This window comes from Musca autumnalis, unplaced genomic scaffold (assembly GCF_047663935.1).
Source record: "Musca autumnalis isolate F117 unplaced genomic scaffold, ASM4766393v1 scaffold_5, whole genome shotgun sequence".
Lineage (NCBI taxonomy): Eukaryota > Metazoa > Arthropoda > Insecta > Diptera > Muscidae > Musca > Musca autumnalis.
Genome location: NW_027412088.1, coordinates 200,447,259 through 200,469,071, shown reverse-complemented (window position 1 = coordinate 200,469,071; position 21,813 = coordinate 200,447,259). Strand labels below are relative to the sequence as shown.

Here is a 21,813-nt window from a genome sequence, read left to right as displayed (position 1 = left end):
TGGAACAGACTAACTATTGGTCTGTTCCTTTACTTCTGAAAATGGTAAAACCGGCAAAAGTAGTAAAAGTTTAAAACTGCTCCCATATGAATTGTATTGTGTCTGAAGTAAAGGAACGCTTTTCGAGTAAAAAGTTGTAAAACTTGAAGATTCTTGAACGTAAAGGAACAGAGCTTATCTATCAATGTCAAATGAGCTATCACTTCCTTTATCCATTCGACATTCTCTATGTTTGTCAAAGTCTATACCACTTTTAGTTTTTGCGTTCACACTAGCATACAATTTCGTATGACCACATAATTGCTCTGTTCCAGAACCTGCAAGAAGCTACTATTTTTTACTTCGATAACATTTTTTCCTTTATGTTATCGAAAAAAATAGTAAAAATTAGTATATTCTTGCAGTACTGGAACAGACCCATTATAAATCAAGCAACAAACACAATTTATTTTGTTAAAAGCAATAATCGCAATCATATTTTAGTTTCCTTTACCTACTTTCTTCATATTTTGGTAAAATTGTTTTCTTCCAACAATTTATTTCTCAACTACATACGAAAATACATAACCGAATAGAGCGCTCCCTAACTCTAAAGCCACACGCTGAAACTTTCATACGAAACTTTCCCATTATTTTGGCGTTCATAGATCGAGTTCCATATTAAAGTCCCGGTCAACACTAGAGTGAATTTCATTAAAAAATTTCATGAAATTAGGTATTCTTAGGTTGAATTCCCCACTATAGCAATTTCATGATTTTACTCTACTATGGAACTCGATCTATAGACGCATAATTTCATGTCAAAATTCACATGAAATTACTCTAGTGTGGCCCTGGACAAAGTAATTTTATAAAATTACTGTATTGGGAAACTCGACCTAAGAACGCCAAAATAATGGGAAAGTTGCGTATGAAAGTTTCAGCGTTTGGCATTAGAGTAAACGAAGTATTTACATAGTCCCGGGCCACACTAGGGTAATTTCATTGAAATTTTGCCATGAAATTATGCGTTTATAGATCGATTTCCATAGAAGAGTAAAATCATGAAATTGCTGTAGTGGGGAATTCAACCTAAGAACACCAAATTTCATGAAATTTTTTAATGAAACTCACTCTAGTGTGGACTGGGACATATGAGTTGCCACATCATTTTGATAGATGAAAATTTTCATTGTGGTCACACTATGTGTACAACATTTATATGTAGCAAATTTGATATCTCATATGACATTGATAGATAGTGTAAGCACCCCTTAAACAAGAGTAGTGTAACCCAGTTTTACAGAGTTGTATTCGTTTGCATTTTCCTCTATGCCATTGATACAACCCTGCTATACGCCGCCATTTTGCCCTTTTATTTTCTCTCTTCCTTTTTTTGTCAGAATAGAAAATTTCCACGATTGAATCGTAGAAAAATTTATCAGGAAAAATTAAACATTTACAGCCTAAAAAGTGTTAATAAGAAAACTACAACAATTGATTTTGTTTTGTTAAACAATAGTGCATATAATTTAATAGAATTAATAGAGAAAAAACTACTATGAAATACCGAAAAATTGTGCCGTAGTCGTGAACGAACAAACGAGTGCATAGTGTGAAGAAAAAAATCAAGTGCTTTGCTTTTTTTGGTGGATAAGTGAGACACCAACCAACTAGCACCGTCTTGCTTGGTGGTGGCTTGCTTGCTTGCTGCCTTTTTATTGTCAGACGACGGGCAGTATAATAAATAAGAACAAACAAAATGGAAACTGTAGTAGCTTTTAATAATGAGGTGAGTTTAAATGAGATTAATTAAAGTGGAAAGTGAAAATTACATAAAATGCTTTGTACAAAAATCCCACAGAGACCGACAATAAAAAAAATCTAAAAACAGGCCACGTTTAGTCAGTATTCTTTGTATCATTTTAGAGCCTTAAGACTGCTATGACCAATAATTTTTCTGTAAGCATTTGTAAATGACGGAGTGAAGAAGTGAAGTCCATTCATATTTAAAGTGAAATTTCTAAACTTTGTCTTGCCCGCTTTGTATTGCATTAAAAATTAGATTCATTCTTAGAAAACTTCCCGGCCCAGCTTGCACGTAAAACACACACATATTTTTGGAGCATACCTTAAGGCGCCACCTTAACCCTGAAATTAATAGGTCATTACATGTAGTCAATTCTAAATTATTCTCATAGAAAAAATGAATCCTGGGTAATGACCATAAAATGTTTATAAAATGCAATTAGTTGTTGTTGTAATTGGTTTGTGGCTTCTGCGCAAAACTTTAACCATTACATGTCGTCTGGCAACATAAATAACAAACAACAAGATACTCCATATTTATTGTTTAAAACATGTTCCAAGAATTTGTTTATAACCTAAAAACTACATCTTCCCCCTTTTTTTCTTTGTATTTCAGCTTTCGGGTCTCTATGAAGGCAAACCACCCATATCAAAAGCCAAAATGGCCTCGATTACACGATCGGCCATGAAGGCAATAAAATTTTATAAACACGTTGTTCAAAGTGTGGAGAAATTCATATTGAAATGTAAGCCAGAGTATAAAGTACCCGGGCTGTATGTTATCGATTCAATTGTGCGTCAATCTCGTCATCAATTTGGTCCGGAAAAAGATGTGTTTGCACCACGTTTTGCCCGCAACATGAAGGAGACATTTGCGAATTTGTTTCGTTGTGCTCCCGAAGATAAGAGTCGCATTATCCGTGTACTGAATTTATGGCAAAAGAATAATGTCTTTGCTCCCGATGTTATACAGCCAATATTTGATTTGGCTGATCCTAGTCATCCAATATACTCATTGCCACCGGCTTCCGGATCCAGTGGTATGGCTAGTTCTTCGGCTGCTGACAGTTCACAGGCAAACGGTATGAATACATCGGGTGGTTCAATGGATGTTAGTATGGGTGGAAGCGGTGGAGCAGCACAATCAGGGGATGATAAAATGGCTGGTACATCTGGAGGATTGGCAGACTTATCGGTAAGTTCGAATGTTGTTTCTTATTTTTTACAAAGAAAAAAATTGTACAGTTTGTCAAGAGAGATTGTTTTTAACCACTTGAGAAAGAATCCGCAGATTTTACCTTTATTTCATGTTTGTGGAGAATAAAGCATAATGTAGGCCTTGTATAACTGAGTGTAATAAATTGTTTCATATTTCAAAAATTATCCAATCCAACCTAAAACACTTTCTTGACAAACTATACATACATTTGTAATATTAAGATGATTCGAGATCAAATTTGTTCGAAACTCTGAAAGAACTCCTGTTAATGTAAACAGCTTTTGTTTTATTGGAAAAAACTAAATTAAACATCTTTTAAAAAGAATAAAGGGAGTTATAGGATAGAATTGGTATTCGAATCGTCTAGTTTATGTGTTTATATTTAATCACTATATAACTACTTCATATGTTTATAAATATTTGTATTATTGCTTACCTCGTCTGGAATTAAAACTGTATAGTCTGTGAGTCCACATGAAAGAGCCCGCAATAGTGGCAACCGTCAACAAATGGAACATAAACAGCATAGTAAACGTTCTAGCACCAATGCCAATATGGCATCAGCATCAACTTCGAAAAGCCGTGAACATTCCAAATCAACATTGGAATCTATAAAGATTCATCATCCGGAAACCTATAACAAATATCAACGCAATTCACATGACTATGATGACAGTCACCATATGGTTGACGACGATGATGCCAGTAGTGTAGAATGTGAAACAAACAAAAATTCAAACAGTCTTTTGGATGTAATAATGCAAACAAATTTTCATCTATTAATAAGTTGTTGTAGTTTGTTTTATAGGTTTTTATATTGTGGTAGTTTTTTTTAATTTTTTATAGTTTGATTTTGTAATGTTGGAAAGGATTTTAAAAATCATGCGATTCTCTAACTCATTTTTAGAAATATCGACAAAAATCGGTAAAATTAAATTAATTAATTAAAATGCTTATTATTTTGCTAATTTACGATATTCAGTAAGTAGCGACAAATAAAAAATTAGTCGTAAAGTTCTACCGAAAGCAACTGTATTGTCAACTTTTATTTGAACACACAATTTTGCCTTTTATGTTACCGATTTTTGTCGGTAACTCAAAAATGAGTTAGAAAATCGGACTACAGTTTATAAACAATTTCATTTTTTAATTTTTCATAGTGGCTTAACGATGGGTGACCCAAAAACTTGTCAAAGTTTGAGATTTGTTTTTATTTTTACGTTAAAGAAATGTGTTTAACGGAAATTCATTAGCCAGCCATATTTATTTATTTATTTTTTTTCATTTCCATGCCCATGTAAAGGAATTTTTGTTGAATTTGTTGTAACAGTGTTTTATGAATATGTTTGTATGTTCGTTCTCCTGTTCAATCTGGCTCTGGGCCTATCTCCAGTTCCAGGAAGGTGGCTACTTCGATGGGATGTAACCACGGATCCGCTGTAGTCAGATGAGTAGGCTTGGCAGGGCTTAGTATCGTGCGGGTCCATGCCGCATACTGGGCAGATGCCTTGCACGGTGCTGCAATATCCTGAGCGTAATTGAGCCAAAACTATTCTGGTTTGTCGTAGCAGCTGACGTTGTGGAGCTGCTGTTGCATTAGGTTCGCGATATTTAATCGGTGTCGTAACCTTTTTGTGATTTTCAAAGAAGTTTAGGTTTTAGGAATACGCATATTAGAACGATTTAATATACAAATTGCAAAATATAAAACAATGTGATCCCTCTTCTGGCTCGAAACTGTTCTTAGTTGATTTTGGATTTACAGCTCAGTTGATCTGCTCTTCTTGATGATTGATTCAGTGACTCCATTTTTTCATCGTGTTTTTTTCTTTTGAGTGTCAAGTTGGATAGATTTTCATCTTGAGGTTTTTATGGACGAGGACTTGTTCTGTTTGTCTTGCTTAGAGGTGCAATTGTCACCATTATAAAAGGGTGTTAGTATCATCAGAATTCCACGAAACGCTTGAAAGGCGAAATATAGGGACACCAACCAAAACTGTGTAGGTTGGGTAAAGGACAGACTGTCGTTATTACTACAACTATTTCACTCGGAGACCTTACAGTCCATTGTGTTCATCCTGGAAGTGCAGAAAGGAGAGATTAGAAAAGCAAAAGGAAGCCAATTTTTCGGCTCGGATTTGAGATTGAAATGTTCGAAAATCTCTGTTTCCTTCTCATTTTCGTATAGCTTGGAGTAGTCAGCATTTTCGTTTCTGCTAATTTTAGATCGCACTTCTTCAGCGAAAGAAGATTTATGGTGTTGCGTTTGGAGAGGAATGAGTAGATTGCCTTGAAAACCCTCCTCTGGCGGAACAAAGTTCCATCAGCCGCATGAAATGGCACAAAGGTGGCTTTACTGAGTTATTGATTGTGACGTCTTGTGACTCTGATCTGTGACACACCAGTTCATCTGCAATTTTATTTCCTATAATGTTGCAATGACCCGGAACCGGTTAATTTTATGGGCCGATTCCGTACAGCGAGGCGAGTCATGTCGCGTCGTCTATCGTCTCTGCGACAAAATTTAAAAAATGCACTACGTACAGCGATAGAAAATAATCGTCGATAACAAATTATTTTTATTTTATTTTTATTAGTTAGTAAAAATGAACGGCGGCAGCTAATTTTTTGTCGCCGGAAAATGAACATTACGGCGACAAAATTTGACGTCGTCGTGCGACTTTTGCCATACGTAATGGAAAAACTGCAACTGGCAACGCGACACGACTCGCCTCGCTGTACGGAATCGGCCCATTAGATTTCCCAAGGCGATCCCGCAATCCAAAACTGTCGCAACCTTGATGGAGTAGGACCTGAGTAATATGAGGGCAGATTGGCTATCAAAGTAAATAGTTTGTCAATTCTGCAGCACTTTTCATTGCAAAGGACACTACAGTTCAACTTAAATGCGAGTCGTAGGTCGAGGGTATCGCTATAGACGTTTGCACCTATTTAATTCTCCATCTTAGACCCATTATAGGAGTGTTCTGGGTCCTCTCTCCATGGGATGTGCACAATTGTTTGCTCGAAGTTAATTTTTTGTTATAAATAAACACTTAATCTCTCCGTCCTCATTGGGACTTCTGTTCGACTAAGAATCGCAGCAGGGCCATGTTGAGAGCTGCGCGATAAATTAAGCACCCTGAGCCGAAGAGTGCTCTCAATCCCACGGCAGCGGGTTCTTTCGCACCGGATTGACCCGAAACCATAGTGTTTCGGCCAGCGGCTGCCAACCCAGTATCAAACATACGGTTCTACGTAGGTTTTTATGCTGCTACAACAACTACGACGACAAGAGTGCTCTTGGATACCTGCTCCTCTACAACAAGATCTAACGGGTGAAGATCCAGTATCACTTTCAGGGCAGCCTGTGGAGTGATCTTTGTAGCATCGGTGGTTGTTGTTATAACAATGTACAAATACAAATATATGTACACTGAGGTGGCAGCCGCTGACCGGAACACGGATGTTGTGTGGTTCCGGGTCAATCCGGTGGGATTTAGCATTGATGCCGTTTTTGACTAAGTCTATTTAAGATACGATTTCTTGTTTAGGGCGTTCCACTAAACCAGAGCACCACACACACCACAAGGCAATCCCACGGCAGCGGGTTCTTTCGTACCGGATAGACCCGAAACCATAGTGTTTCGGCCAGCGGCTGCTAACCGAGCATCAAACCTATGCTTCTACGTATGTTTTTATGCTGCTACAACAACAACAACCACATACAGTGTACGACTTGTGGTCTCGGTTCCCAATTCTTACTTATGTAGTTGTTGAATGTATGCAGTGCCTATCAGTACTCTGCTGGCGCGTTCTTCGACATTCTTTTTACATGATAGCCTATAGTCTCCATCCTTCCAGCGTTTGTACATTGAATGTATCAATTTTCCTCTTATTAATGAAAAAGGCAGGCTCTTTCTTAGAAGGGTTCACCCCCCCTAGGCCGTTTCTGTGAGACCATCCCGTTAACTTGCAGAAGAAAAATAAAAAAGTAGGAGACAAATTACAAAGCGATTTAGGTGTTTTCTCTGTGTGGTTCTACGGGCACGTGTCCTTTGACTCATACTCATTAATAGGTGAAGGTCTGCCATTAAGTAGGATGCAATTTGAGAACACGCCAATGGCCTGCCTATAGATTATTCATTGCTAACTAAGTTTAAAGAAATCTACTCTGGATTGTCGAGAAAGCTGACGTTAATTTCGTGTATTCATAAGACGACATTCGATCGATGTGTGTGACTGCTTTTCCTTGTTATGAGGAAAAATATTGCAGATTTTTTTTTCGACAGCAGATTTGGCAATTTCAATTATTTCCAGTCGGGAATGGTTTTTTTGCACTAGTTGATGCTTTACAAACTTGGGAAGTTCGCAAACTCTTTACACCAACATGGTATTATTGAGACTGAAGTAAAAACAAACGGTTCGGATAACCCAACTACGTTTTCGATTTTGAATCCCTGAATTTCGTACTTCTTATTTGCTCTTCGGAATTGTCGCGTTTTATACTAACCACTGATTATTTGAACCATTTGGGGTAAAAATAAAATTCTTCTATTATAGTTCGAACCGAAGGCAATACATCAGGCTCCTCAACTGTTGTTAAACAAATAAGCAAAATAATTGCTTTGATTTCCTGATTATTTCAGGCACTTTAGTGTCAATTTAATATCCAAAGTCCCAAAATGAAGTTGGGCTTTAGTCTTTGATTCAAGAAAAGTCTCACCTTGTTCATTTGGGTACTTTCATGGGATTTTTTTGCTTATAATTTATTTATTTATTTATTATTATTTATTTTTTTGATTTTGGTTTAATTTTTATTATTCTTCTAAATTAAATTTAAAACACCTTTTTTATTTTCCAATTTTTAGAATAACAATTTGAAGCAACTTTTAAATGATCCCAATGTCCTAAGACAATTGCAAACATTGCAAAATTTTACAAAATTCAAACAAGATGATAAGCAACACAATTTACGCATGCAAGAAGAAGCATTTGAAAAACATATACAAAATGTTCTCAAGGTAAGTTTTCTAATTAAAGATGATCGAAACTTATACATAAAAAAGCCCTGTTTCTCATTACTTAACCTCTAAGCAACTTCCTTCATCGGGAAACTGAGAATAGCTGCAATTTTTAGCAGCTCGATTTGTAGGAGAAAAGCCAAGAATTGCGGGTCTTAAATGGTTTTAATGAGAATCTCAAGGCTATTATGATTTTATTACAACAGAAATAATTAATAAAATATTATATTTTGGTTTTTTTTATGCAATTTCAGAGTTCTACTGCTGGAACTTCTAATCAAGAGTCCAAAGAGGTGGAATTTGTTTCTGAAGAAGGCATTGAGGTATGTACAGCATACATTTTCTTTTTTCATCAATGGCAAATACATATACAGTTGAATATGCTGTGGTAACTATGGAACGTTGATAAGAAATTTTTAGAAAAAAATTGTTTCACATGGTTATTGGAAGGCAATTCATACTTCTTGAGAACAATACGAAAGAACAAAACATAAATATTTATTATAAAAAATAAAAAAAAAATCTATTGTTTTTATGTGATTCACAAATTTAAACACAATGCTATTGAAGCATTTATACTTTAATCCTTTTGTTACAAAAGCATTCAAAATTATTAATTGTAAAAAAGTTAAAATCTGAATGTAAAAATATTTGATTGTTCCAACTACTCTCAACTGTATATATATTTAAAATTGATTTATTTCTATATTTTCTTAAGTGAACTTAAAAAAAGTTAGAAAAGATTCTTCATTCCCACCTCAACCAACAATGGATAACATTTATTGTAATTGTAAACTTTTTTTGAGTTCACTTATTTTGTTGTTTTATATAAATTCATCCATTAACACGATAAAACGAAATTATTGCTGGCTAATTTATTAAAAATCAAATAACAACAAAAAATATCAGAAAAGAAAACAACATGAACAAATTACAGCAATAATATCTGTTTATCTGTGCTGACGTGCAGTTGTAAATGTGAATAGAAATTCAAAAAGCAAAACCAAATCTAGTATGAAAAACAAATCAGCACTTAGAGCCAATGTTGTTATACGTTTTGAAAATCAACAAAAGAAGAGGACATGAACATGGAAATAACAAATGAAAGCTAAATGTTACCTTAGGGGATAATGTCAACCATAAAAGCTACATGCTAAAGAATTAAGAACTGAGAAATGAGTTTAGAAGACAGTACCAAACAAATGCAAAGAGGAATGAATTTTAAATACTTTTTTCTGAAAACCAAAACTAAAAGAAATTAACAAGAAACCCGGCAAATTTCCTAAATCCAAGGAAACTTATAAAAGTCATAAAAAAGAAAACAAGTTATAAAAGCACTCTCACTTTATAAGCAATTACAGAGTTCACCAACAATTTTTTTTAAATGTTAGTTAGGCAGCAGAGTTTAAATCTTTGAATAGAACAATACATTTTATGCTAAACATTTATATATGTAAAAAAATACGGCGACGGAATTTCACAAAAAAAGAACTACCAAAGGTAAGGTTATTAAGAAATTCCAAGGGATCTGAAGGTATAACAACGTTTGCATAGAGACAGCTGGTAAGTTCCAACAAAAAATAAAACAAACAACAAATTAATTGATATCAATTGAATTCACTTTGAAATTTGCTCAAAATGTTAATACGACAAGTATAAGAACATGAAAAGCCAAATGCCATAAATAAAAATACCAAATTAAAATAGAGGGTTCCATATCCTATAAAATCCAAGAGTATAGTTCCAAGTAACAACAAACAAATGAAACAAGCACACACGTCAACACCGCCGTATTTTCGCCGTCTTTCAAGCGACAAGCATAAACCAAGCAAGTGTAGTTACGTTCTCTACAACAGCATAAAAAAACGAAATTTGTTCCCAAAAACGCCTTTCTTTTTTTTACACATTTCCCTCCTTTTTCTCCAACCCAATCCTCTCCCAACTTCCTTCCTTCTACCTCTATCCTACTTCCTTCATTCTGAAATCTTTACAAAGCAACAAAAAAATGTTTGACATTTTATATTATATTATTCTTTTTCGTCATTTTCTTTTCTAAACCTTCTTCTTCAAATCTAGGTTATCAATTTGGATGGCAATGATTCACGCAGTCCCACCCCAGATCGTGATCGTTACAAGCGGCGTCGCAGTCGTAGTCGCAGCCGTTCTCGTTCCAGGGATCGTGGTGGTCGCCGTGGCCGTCGTAGTCGTTCACGTTCTCGCAGTCGTTCTCCACGCTCGAATAGACGACGCACCTCAAGGGATCGCGAACGCAGCAATCGTGACAAGGAAAAGGATCGCGAGCATGAACGTGAACGCCGCAAGAAGGGTCTTCCAGACCTTAAAAAGGAACATTTAAGCGGTAAATTTCACATAGTTAACGAATTGCTACTAATATTTCTAAAATTTTTTCAGGATCATAGCTCCATAGGTCAGCCATAGAAACATTTCATGAGAAAATTCTTAGTTTGTCTAGACATAAGCTTAGAAATTTCTCAAAAATATCTCTGTGCCTGACTACTCGCCCCGTGTTATCACAGCAAAGTCAAAACGATTTCAAATTAAAGCTGGAAAAACAAACAAACTTTTCCAAGTCCATTGTTTCCAGATTTACTTTGGGCCATTTTCGTTGCACAAATTATCAGTTTATTTACCTCACCTTCCAACCTAAAAAAAAACAGACAAATGCAGCCTGGAAAATTGTTTCGTGTCTTTCTGAACCTACGTGGGACAACTTCACATGTGGCAATTCGCAATTTATTGGTGAGAGAGGTGAGGAGTTTCAATTATCCACACCCCTCTCATCAACAAATTCAAAAATTCCGACAACTAATTTGAATCCGAATCATCTTAGTGAAACCGGTCATAATTGCCTACTGTAAAACAAGACTTTGCAAGCTTTGAGTTTTGAAATTTAATTTTAAGAAGATATAAGCTTCATACTCTTTGTTCAAAAACAGTGAGTTTCATCAAAGGCAAAGTATGGGCTTTAATTAGATTGAAAGTGTGGGAAGATTTTTGTTTCATTCCTCGCTCTCTACCAATTAATTGGCCATACTCTGTGACCAAAAAGTTTTGAGACGTTTGTCTTATTAAAAGACCTCCACATATCTTTGAGTAGTACATTTATGCGTTACTTGAATCAGGGATCTCCTTGTCCTTTACAACATTGTAAAGTGTGGATGTACTACAACCGTTTTCAAATAATTTATTCCTTTGATATTAATCATTTCTTTCTTATTTTTCAGTTAGCAATAAGGGTCTGGCTCCTGGAAAATGACGTGCTGCGTTCTCTCACTTGTGGTTCTTGCTTGCTTGTAGAAAGATTAAAAATAAAAAGTGTTTTATACATTTGTGTGTGTATAAATGCTACGCGCGCGTGTTTGTGTGTTTGCGCACGATTATGTGTTTGTTTCATTATGCAATGGCATTTGGTGATTTCTCCTCTTATCACTTCTCGAACACACATATTGAGCAAAATTTCAAAGCGAATTGTTTCATCTACACTACACAAAAACCAGCTGTTTATCATCGGCATTTTGCAAACGATTTATTGAATATAATCTCGTTCTTTATGATGAATCTTGGGTTCGATATTTTATGGCCAAAAGACGGAAACGTGGATAGAAAAATCGTTTCAATTGAATTACGGGAATAGATCTACGGCATTTTGGAACTTTATGTATAATACGGTTATCGGACAACCTTAATATTAAACGGTTTTTGAATATCGTGGATATTTGGATAATGCGAATGTGATGTTTGCGCTAAATACAATATTATAATACGGTATTTGTTAATGATAATATCCGAATATCGTATTATACCAATATAGACGTACAATATTGTAAAGAATAAATACTATATTTACGTTATTTGGATAATGTTGATATTATATTTACGGTATTTGGATAACGTAGATATTATATTCGCGGTATTTGCATAACGTATATATATTTATGGAATTTGGATAACGTAGATATTGGGGGTTATCATGAACGGCAATTCCCCGTGAATTTTTTTCACTTTCTCCCTTAAGTTGCAACGGCGGAAAAACAAAACTCACGGCGAAATTTTATTCATGATAACCCCCATTATATTTACGGTATTTGAATAACGTAGATGTTATATTTACGGTATTTCGATAACGTAGATGTTATGTTTACGGTATTTGGATAAAGTAGATAATGTATTTACGGTATTTTGATAACGTAGATGTTATATTTACGGCATTTGCATAACGTAGATATTATGTTTACGGTATTTGGATAACGCAGATAATATATTTACGGTGTTTGGATAACGTAGATATTATATTTACGGCATTTGGATAACGTAGATATTATATTCACGGTATTTGAATAACGTAGATATTATATTTACGGTATTTGGATAACGTAGATGTTATATTTACGGCATTTGGATATTATATTTACGATATTTGGATAACGTAGATATTATTTTTACCGTATTTGGATAACGTAGATATTATTTTTACCGTATTTGGATATCGTAGATGTTTTATTTGCGATATTTGGATAACGTATATATTATATATACGGTATTTTGATAACGTTGATATTATATTTACGGTATTTGGATAACATTGATATTATATTTACGGTATTTGGATAACGTTGATAATATATTTACCGATATTTTGATAGCGTATATATTATATTTACGGTATTTGAATAACGTAGATATTATATTTACGGTATTTGGAGAACGTTGATATCATATTTACAGTATTTGGATAACGTTGATGCTACATTTACGGTACTTGGATAACGTTGATATTATATTTACCGACATTTTGATAGCGTTTATATTATATTTACGGTATTTGGATAACGTAGATGTTATATTAACGGTATTTAGATGACGTAGATATTATATTTATGGCAGTTGGATAGCGTGGATATTATCCTTACGGTATTTGAATAACTTAGATATTATATTTACAGCATTTGGATAACGTAGATATTATATTTACAGCATTTGGATATTATATTTACCGTATTTGGATAGCGTATCTATTATATTTACGGTATTTGGATAACGTAGATATTATATTTACGGTATTTAGATAACGTAGATATTATATTTATGGTATTTGGATAGCGTGGATATTATCCTTATGGTATTTGGATAAATAGTATCCAATTTAAATATATATCCAAATTATCCAAATACCGTAAATATTATATTTACTCTATTCAGTAACGTATGTATCGATTCACATTATCCAAATGTCGTAAATACCATACATGTTATCATATTATATCCACGTTATACAAATACTGTAAATATATCTGCGTTATCCAAATAACGTAATTATAATATCTACGTTATCCAAATATCGTAAGTATTATATCCATGTTACCCAAATACCGTAAATATTAATTTTATTAATATACGGCAAGTAACAGATTTGTCTTATCCAAACACTCACATTTACGTTATCCAAATATTGACGTTACTTGGGCAACGATATTTGGTTAACGTTGAGCTTTTAAGTCCTAATATTAATAACAAATATAATAGTATATTTACGGTTTTCATATAATGGAATATTGGATTTACGATATTAGTACAACGCGAATATTATATTTGCGATATTCAGATAATGGGATATTTTATTTAAATTAGTAGCGCGGATATTATAATAAGGATATTCAGATATTAATACTGTCGAACTTCTATATAACAAACGTAGCTATAAAATTTAAAACGGTCTCTTCTTTATAAAGAAGTTTTTATAACGGCTTAGCTTTTCATCACCAACATCTACGTTATAGAGAAGGAAGTTTGGCTGAATTATTTTGCGATATCCTTGTAAGGCGGATAATGAATAAATGTTGATAGTATTTTTACGATACTCGGATAATGTGGGCGTCTAATTTAAAATATTTTCGGAACAATTTTCTCCACCTTTAGTTCATAATTAAAGGAGTGAGGCTTATTCCTTCCTCCCTTTAGTAAACCTCCAACTTAATTGTGAATCTCGGAATTATATTTCTTATATTTTATTTATATGTCTCGCATACTTGACTTTGTTGCTATCAGATGTATAGATATATTAACAGTCGATTTGTCACAAATATCCGATTAAATAATCGATAGAAATTGTTACAAGATCTGTTGGAGTCAGGGTTAAACCAGTTTTCTCGAACCTCATGTGCTACTACAGCGGTATTATTCAGCTCGTTAGACTAAGGTTAAGCAACTGGACATCCGAAAGAACATTCGGTTATTTAAGATATTCGAATAATGTGGACCCCATATTCACTTTAAGAAGCGTGGGGTTAACTACATACCTATCCGCGAACGGAATTACTTGGAGTGTTTTTCTCCTTGATTTCAAGCGATTTCCTCGGTAGATGTCGAAAAGTACAAGTAGCTGATCGAGACAGCAGTAGAGTACCATGTCGGACGTAGGAAAGGTTTTACCAGATTTGGATGTATATCATTTTCGCTAGCAGTATTAATATACCAGTCGCTTATACTACTTGGGTGCCTGAGCATGTGCAGCGTATCTGTTTTAGCCGAACACAATTTTTCTCATTACCATCATAGATGTTTGTTTATAATTTGGAATTTATCTCTTCTGGGTACCTTCTCTAGTAAAGGTGGGGACATTTCTCTACAAGTTTTATCGTAATATTTTCGACAATATCCGATAAGGAGTATGTCCAATATCAGCTGAAAAACATACTCGGAGAATCCTAGGGTATTTCTTGATAAAAATTTGGATGGGTAGAATATTGATAGGTGGACAAAAATGTTCCTTTCTACTGCACGTCATTTTCCAGAGTACACACCACATACCTTTAAACCGATTATAAACGTGTATCTTTTCAAACAATAACAACATCTTTTTTTTTTTCTTTACAAATTTTCAGTTTGCAGCACAACGCTATGGGTTGGTCACTTATCCAAACTGGTCTATCAGGAAGAATTGTCCGATACATTTGGTGAATATGGTGATATTGTGAGCATTGATCAAATTGTACCACGTGGTTGTGCATTCATTGTCATGAATCGACGTCAAGACGCTTACAAAGCTATGCAATGCCTGAAGAATCACAAGCTACAAGGACGCGCCATAACCATTTCTTGGGCAGCCGGTAAGGGTGTCAAGAGCAAGGAATGGAAAGACTTTTGGGATTTGGAATTGGGTGTAACCTATATACCATGGAGTAAATTGGACGAGAATACTGATTTCGATGCATTGGAAGAGGGTGGAATGTTCGATGAAGATTCCATGCCACCATGGATGAAGGAGAAAAAACAAACACTGAAAAATCTACAGGACAAAGCAAAAGAATCAGCAATTGCCGGTATTAACTTACCGGGTGCTCCCAATATTCCACCACCCGGTGGAAATCCTCCATTGCTGTTTAAGATTGATACAACCCAACCGCCACCAGGTCCACCACCAACAGGTGCTCCGCCGCCAATGATGCCAATGGTACCTGGCCAGTTTTCAATGGCTCCACCACGAATGATGGGGGCTCCTCATATGGGTATGCCCATGACGGGACTGCATATGCCGCCAAACATGGTGCCGCCTCATGCAGCAATGATGATGATGCCTGGCTTTGGTATGCCTGGACAAGTTCCACCAACTGGTGGTCCCCCTCCAATGGGTCCGCCACATATGCCACCCATGGGAGCACCTCAACACAGACATCCTGCGCAATACCCGCCCCCAATGGGCAGTGCCCCGCCTTCTGCACCTCTGCCAGCCGCCAATGTTTCCAGTGATGATCAAATGGACATTGAAATGGAAGATGAGGAAGGTGCCACCACAACAGATTCAGCACCACCCGCCCATGGTGGAGGTAATTCAATTAACTTCAACCAACCACCTCCAGCTTTTGGCGGCGGTGGCAATGACAAGAACTCAGCTGTAAATGCCGGTGACAACTATGGTCGTGGTGATCGTAACCGTGGCGGCGGTGGCAACAATGGTCCTGGTGGAGGATCAAGATGGGGAGGTGGACGTGGAGGAGATGATGACGGTGGCAAAAACGATGGAGGAAGATGGCGCGAAAATGGTGCTGGAGGTAACAATGGACCTCCTCAACATTTTGGTGATGGAGGCGGTCGCAATAGGCCAGATTTTATGAATGGTATGTTAAGCTAAATGCCCCTTCCGTTCACATAAAAATGATAAACCCCATTCTTCTTTGTTCCCATAGATTTTGATAATAGAGGTGGACCACGTGGTGGCCCTGGAGGAAATTATAATGGTGGTGGTGGTGGTGGAGACTTCCATCCCAATATGCAAAACCGTTTCAACCAGCCTACCAATTTGATGCAAATGCGTATACCACCACCGAATGCATTTAATCAAAGGGGAGGAGGTCACGGTGGCCCTGGAGGTCCACCAATGTTTATGCGTGGTCAGGGTGGCGGTCCAGGCGGACCACCAGGTATGCGCCAACAAGGACCAGGTAAGTTAATGGTTGTGGAAATGTGAGCGAAGATATTTAATGGTGTTGTTGTTTTTAGGCTTCTTTAATAGAAACAATGCCTTTGATCGTGGAGGCGGCGGCGATATGGGTGGTGGTGGCGGCTTTGTAGGCCGTGGTGGGCGGGGAGGTCGCGGAGGACGGGGTGGTGGTCCAGTAGGCCGTGGCGGTGGAGCCATGGGAGGTGGTAGAGACAGGGATGGTGGTGGTGCTCCTAACTGGAGCGATGAAGAAGGCGATGACAATGGCTTCAAGAGACGTGGTGGCGGCGGCGGCAATCGTTTCCGTGATCGAGATGACATGCGCGACCGTGGTGGTCGTGGCGGTCGAGGAGGCCCTGGCGGTCCTGGTGGTAGAGATAGAGACAGAGATGGTGGTCGCGATAGGGACAGCGTTGGTCGTGACAGAGATCGCCAGAAAGATCGTGACAGCCGCAGCAAGAGTAGAGGTGTTTCACAAGAAAGTAGTCGACGTGTGTCGCGGGATGACCGGAAAACATCAAAACCGCCCATCAGTGATACTGAAGAAGATTGGGATAAAGAATTAGATGATTATGGGGGAAAGAAGCCGACCAATCAAAACAACAGCCGACGTAACTCAAATTCTAAAGATGATGACAAAGTCGATCGCAGCAATAACGCTTTTAAGGGCGGCGATAAAAATAAATTTTCTAAATATGACGATAAAGACAAACGCCGAAGCAAGTCTCCGGATCGCGAAACACCTATGAAAGTGCAAATGGGTAATAAAAAGGTAGATCCGGATGAAGAGAACTGGGACGATGATGAGGATGACAATCGTCCAATGGCGACGACCAGTGAACAACATCAACCAGAAAAGAAAAATGATGCGCCCACCCAACCGCCAGTGACGCAGCAAACACAGCCAGAAGCTGTGAAAAAGGGAAATGATGATATGGCGACGGACACTAGCAGCAAAGGTGGTAATAGTGTTGTAGAAAGTGAAAAGAGTGCCCCTCCTCCATCAATAGATGCTGCGGCGCATGAGGACAAGAAGAACGCAAACAAACAACCATCACCACCACCAACAACAACAGCATCAGCTCCATCTGCTTCAGAAACTCCTGCGAAAGTGTCCGAAGTTTCATCAGAAAAAGCTGCCGAAACAACTGTCCCTGCATCGGAGTCAAATAAAGAAGCTACTACCACTGAAAACTAATTTCCTGGATAGTGGATAAAGAACAAAATGCGAGATTTTTTAACTGTAAATTATTATTTTACGCATTATATGAACGATGTCAGTCTCCGGAGGAGGATTTCCTCTCCCCCACAAATTTGGGTAATGTTCTAAGAAGCTAGAATCCTCTAAATGGCACCCAACACACACACCCACACAAATACCTACGTAATACATACATTAATTACAACAAATAGTGTCGTTCATTATCAACAAAATGAATATATACATACATATACATATAATAGAAGATAACATTTTTTAAGAGTTTTTTTCTACAAGATGTTGTAGATTTAATTTATATAATTTCCATTTTAGTCCGAATATGATAATTTAAAATTTTATTGTTTGTAAAGAGAGAAGAGAAAGAGGTGGCGGCATTGACTACATTTTTCTCCATAAAGAAAATGTTTTTAGCGCATTCGTTCAGCTGAATTATTTTCATTCAGCTTTTTCTACATACACATGCGAGCATGCAACGTGAAAACCAACTGCAATTGTTCTATAAAAACAAAAAATTAAGAACTTTAAAACATACATTTCATTGAGGCAATCTACCAATACTAATGCATTGTTTTAGATTCGTTTTAATTTAAGACCTCTATTGTCCCTCCTTTTAAAGTAAATAAATTACTTATTCAAATTTTATTTAACATATGTAGTTCGCGATCCCTTCCCTCATATTAACACTCAACAACAACACCACCACCACTAAGCAGCATATGCAGAGAAATGCAAAATTACATTTAAATCGCATAAACAAATATTGAGAATTAGTTATTCGCAATTAAAATAATTAAAACAAAAGATCAACAACAACAAACAATTTACTATAAATATTGTAACAAGTAATAAAACAAAAGTCGTATAGAAAATAATGATTGTGTTTCTGTCTTATCTGCTTTTCTCCACTGTCGGGAAATTACCAATGGAAGTAATGAACATTGGTAAGTATAACATGCTATGGTGATAATGCGAGTACACCTCATGTATAAAAATTGTTAATTTCTTAAAATAATAATTCTCATTTAATTCTTTGGGTTTTTTATTAAAATCCATATGACTGACTTGTAGCTGTTCGTTCATTTCAAACTGTTAATGGGGCACATCGCACCTGTTCAATAAAGGGATAGTAACTCAAAATTGCCTTTTTAATCTTAAAGGTATAGGTATTCACCCTTATTACGGTTGGCGTTGTCGTAGGCGTTCAAGTGTCGTAGACGTAGTCGTAGGCGTTGTCGTAGTCAATAATTTTTGGTATTATGTAAAATTTTCGACTACGTCTGTTTTGTAATAGATTGCAAAAATACAGGGTGTTGAAGATTATTAACATTTTCGACTATTACACGCCACCCTGTTATAAAAAAGAAAACAAAAAATAGAGTCAGTTAAAATAAAAAAAAACAATTATTTATTAATAAACCATAAAAATGTTAAGTGTGGGTTATTTTATATCCGACGATGAGGATGAATATACTCCGAACGATTTAAAAGTAAGACGAAAACAGTTACGACAAGAATCAAACATATTTTCCATGACTGATACTCAGTTGCTGTTGCTGAAATCCATTTCTGTGAGGGGTATTTGTGACTAGTGGGCATAGATCCTGGTTCACTTGGACCTGTTGCTCATTTCCATGAGTGATACCTATGCTTACAGGGGTTATTGTGCGGGGATCCTGATTCACTACGACCTGCGGCTCTTTTGCATGAGGCCTGCTCACGCTTTGGGGAGTAACTGTGCAGGGATCGTGGTTTTCTAAATCTTCATGGATTATACATGCTTCAAACAGTTCTTCCTCAGTGGTTGTTTCTCGAAGCGTTGAAGGCTGCTGGATTCCAATTGACTGATTGCCCGCGTTTACAATTGTATCCAATTGTAACAAGCTGGATGCTGCTTCTTCCGTGTCTGTTAGAATGTACTGTTTGAAGGATCCTCCCCCTGTAGCACGACATTCCGCCTTATTGTGAACTAACTTCTTCCTTAACTTGAATTTGTAGTCAGCCCAGACTTTCATCCAACCCTCACCTGTTCGTACTGGCGGTCCTAAAATGTTGAGTTTCGTACTAATTTTATTCCACTCTTCTTTCACGCTAATTTTTTTTATTCCATTGCTGTAACCTCTGGCCAAATTTGGATTGTTCTGCAAAATCTGGACCATTGTGTCAAACTGCTTTTTTGTGGTGACTTTTGTTCTAAAACATGTGCAATATTATAAAATTTATACGAATATATAATCTTTTTGTTATATAGACACATACCTTTTGTTTAAATCCATTTTATTTGTTCGTTTTTATTAACGTTTTAAGAAATTTGTCTGTTGTCGTCAACAAAATCTCTAACGACTAATTTCATAGCGTTTCTCGTAATAAAACGCCTCTCGTGGTAGCAAAATTGTAAAAGAATGGCATACAGAGTTGTAATATCTCGTATACGACATACATAATACCAATTAGTCGTTGCGAAAATGTCGTGTACGACATACATAATACCAATTAGACGTTACGACACGTCAATTTGCAATTTTGGATACGACTACGCCAACCGTAATAAGGCTGATTATACAAAAAACTATGACATCGTAAAAGATATCTTATCCACTACATTACAGCACTGGATTTCTTTTTATTTCGTTTCTTGTTATATTTCTAACCATTTTTCGAGTTAATGCCATTTTCAATTTCTTTTCATAAATGGGAACCTAGCCCATAGGGCCAAGAGCGGTTCCAAAAGCTACAAAACATACACTACTCCAAAAGCTTAAAACTAACAATACATTAAATTTAATAGTCTTAAAATTCATTAACAGGATGTAATTAAAGAAAATATGAAGATCTGTTTAGTAAATCAGCTAAGCAATATTAAAAATAAGGAACATAAACAATCATAACAAAAATGTGTACTAGTCAAAAAATTATTAATCTTCAAAATCACTCCGATTGAAATTTCAAATAACTTCATTTTATAACAGATTAAGGAGCCACTGAATACTGAATGTCTTAAGATCTTGATCACACGGGCAACCCGTAGAGCTGGCAAACCATCGATATTCCCAACATTAGATATTTTCGATATAATAGTTTAAAAAATCGATTGCTATCGATATTATCGTTAATTTGTCACCACCATTAATTTGGAAATGAAAATGGCGGAAATGTCTACGCTTTTGTTGAAATTTTGCACAAATAGTTCACAGAAATCAAAAAGGAGAAAAAACAATTGTTTTTATTTAATAAAAATACATTTTACTTTTTCGAAAAATTTGTACGTGTGACTACCAACTTACTTTCTTTCATCCACAAAACCGAAAAGCCGCGAATTTCTATTAATTTCAGTGAATTTTAGGTTAGGGGTTTTTAATCCGATAATATCGATAGACAAAACTATCTATCGATATTGTATTTATAAAAAATAATCGATATTATCGATAGTGCCATCGACTTTTTGCCAGCTCTAGCAACCCGTACCAAAAAGGACTTTTCCAGACGATAGGGTTTGACTGCTCAAAAAACGTGATTTCCGTTTTGACTCTCATTCGTAATTTCCACATCTAGTGTTGCGTTTTTGAAGTTATTTTATACAAGCGTACTTTTTGAACAAAAAGAAGTACGGTTTTACATAAATGTACCAAGAGGTTTGTGTGTATTGTACATGAACATTTATGTATAAAAAGTAATTCTTGTGAATCCCATAAAATTGGGTAAAATGTATGGGTTGCTAAAGTTGTTGCCTCATATCGCATGTCATGTAAAAAATAACGTAATAGTTGTTAGGTAAGATGATACTTTGGATGCCGAACTTTGTTTAGGTTTTCGTGTTCTTGATATTTATTAATTAAAATCTCTATTAAATTTGTATCCCACATGTCACTTCTTACAGCATTTAACACAAAAATGTTTATTTGTTTACATTTTACACATTCTTCATTTTATAAAAATATGTGAGGAAACAGTTATTACTTATATCATGATGATATTTACATTAGGCAGTTTTCCTTGACGGATTTTTTCTTCTTTTATGCAAACAATTCTGTTCAAACATTTAAAATAATCTCAATTAAGAAAACTTTAAAAGAAATTAATTAAAAAATCATAACATGTTCCTGAA

General features: G+C 35.9%; 2 protein-coding genes across 4 annotated transcripts; one reads left to right on the top strand and one right to left on the bottom strand.

The window, feature by feature from the left end:
• The first annotated feature begins 1,313 nt into the window (after nucleotides 1–1,313).
• Nucleotides 1,314–18,580, top strand: Isha (Insulator su(Hw) mRNA adaptor). Of its 2 annotated transcripts, XM_073991496.1 has the most exons (9): nucleotides 1,346–1,771; nucleotides 2,405–2,983; nucleotides 3,469–3,759; nucleotides 7,879–8,031; nucleotides 8,286–8,354; nucleotides 10,108–10,390; nucleotides 14,934–16,166; nucleotides 16,236–16,490; nucleotides 16,549–18,580. In XM_073991496.1, exons 1-9 carry the CDS (start codon nucleotides 1,742–1,744, stop codon nucleotides 17,685–17,687), a joined length of 4,032 nt encoding a protein of 1,343 aa, XP_073847597.1. In that variant the 5' UTR covers nucleotides 1,346–1,741; the 3' UTR covers nucleotides 17,688–18,580. The 2 variants fall into 2 exon arrangements, with proteins under 2 accessions (XP_073847599.1, XP_073847597.1); XM_073991498.1 differs by lacking the exon at nucleotides 3,469–3,759 and having other exon boundaries at nucleotides 1,314–1,771.
• Nucleotides 18,076–20,271, bottom strand: LOC141406260 (uncharacterized). Of its 2 annotated transcripts, XM_073991500.1 has the most exons (4): nucleotides 19,968–20,271; nucleotides 19,735–19,901; nucleotides 18,883–19,059; nucleotides 18,076–18,819 (listed from the first exon to the last, which is right to left on the bottom strand). In XM_073991500.1, exons 1-3 carry the CDS (start codon nucleotides 19,982–19,984, stop codon nucleotides 18,983–18,985), a joined length of 261 nt encoding a protein of 86 aa, XP_073847601.1. In that variant the 5' UTR covers nucleotides 19,985–20,271; the 3' UTR covers nucleotides 18,076–18,819; nucleotides 18,883–18,982. The 2 variants fall into 2 exon arrangements, with proteins under 2 accessions (XP_073847601.1, XP_073847600.1); XM_073991499.1 differs by having other exon boundaries at nucleotides 18,883–19,901.
• Between the last annotated feature and the right edge of the window lie 1,542 nt (nucleotides 20,272–21,813).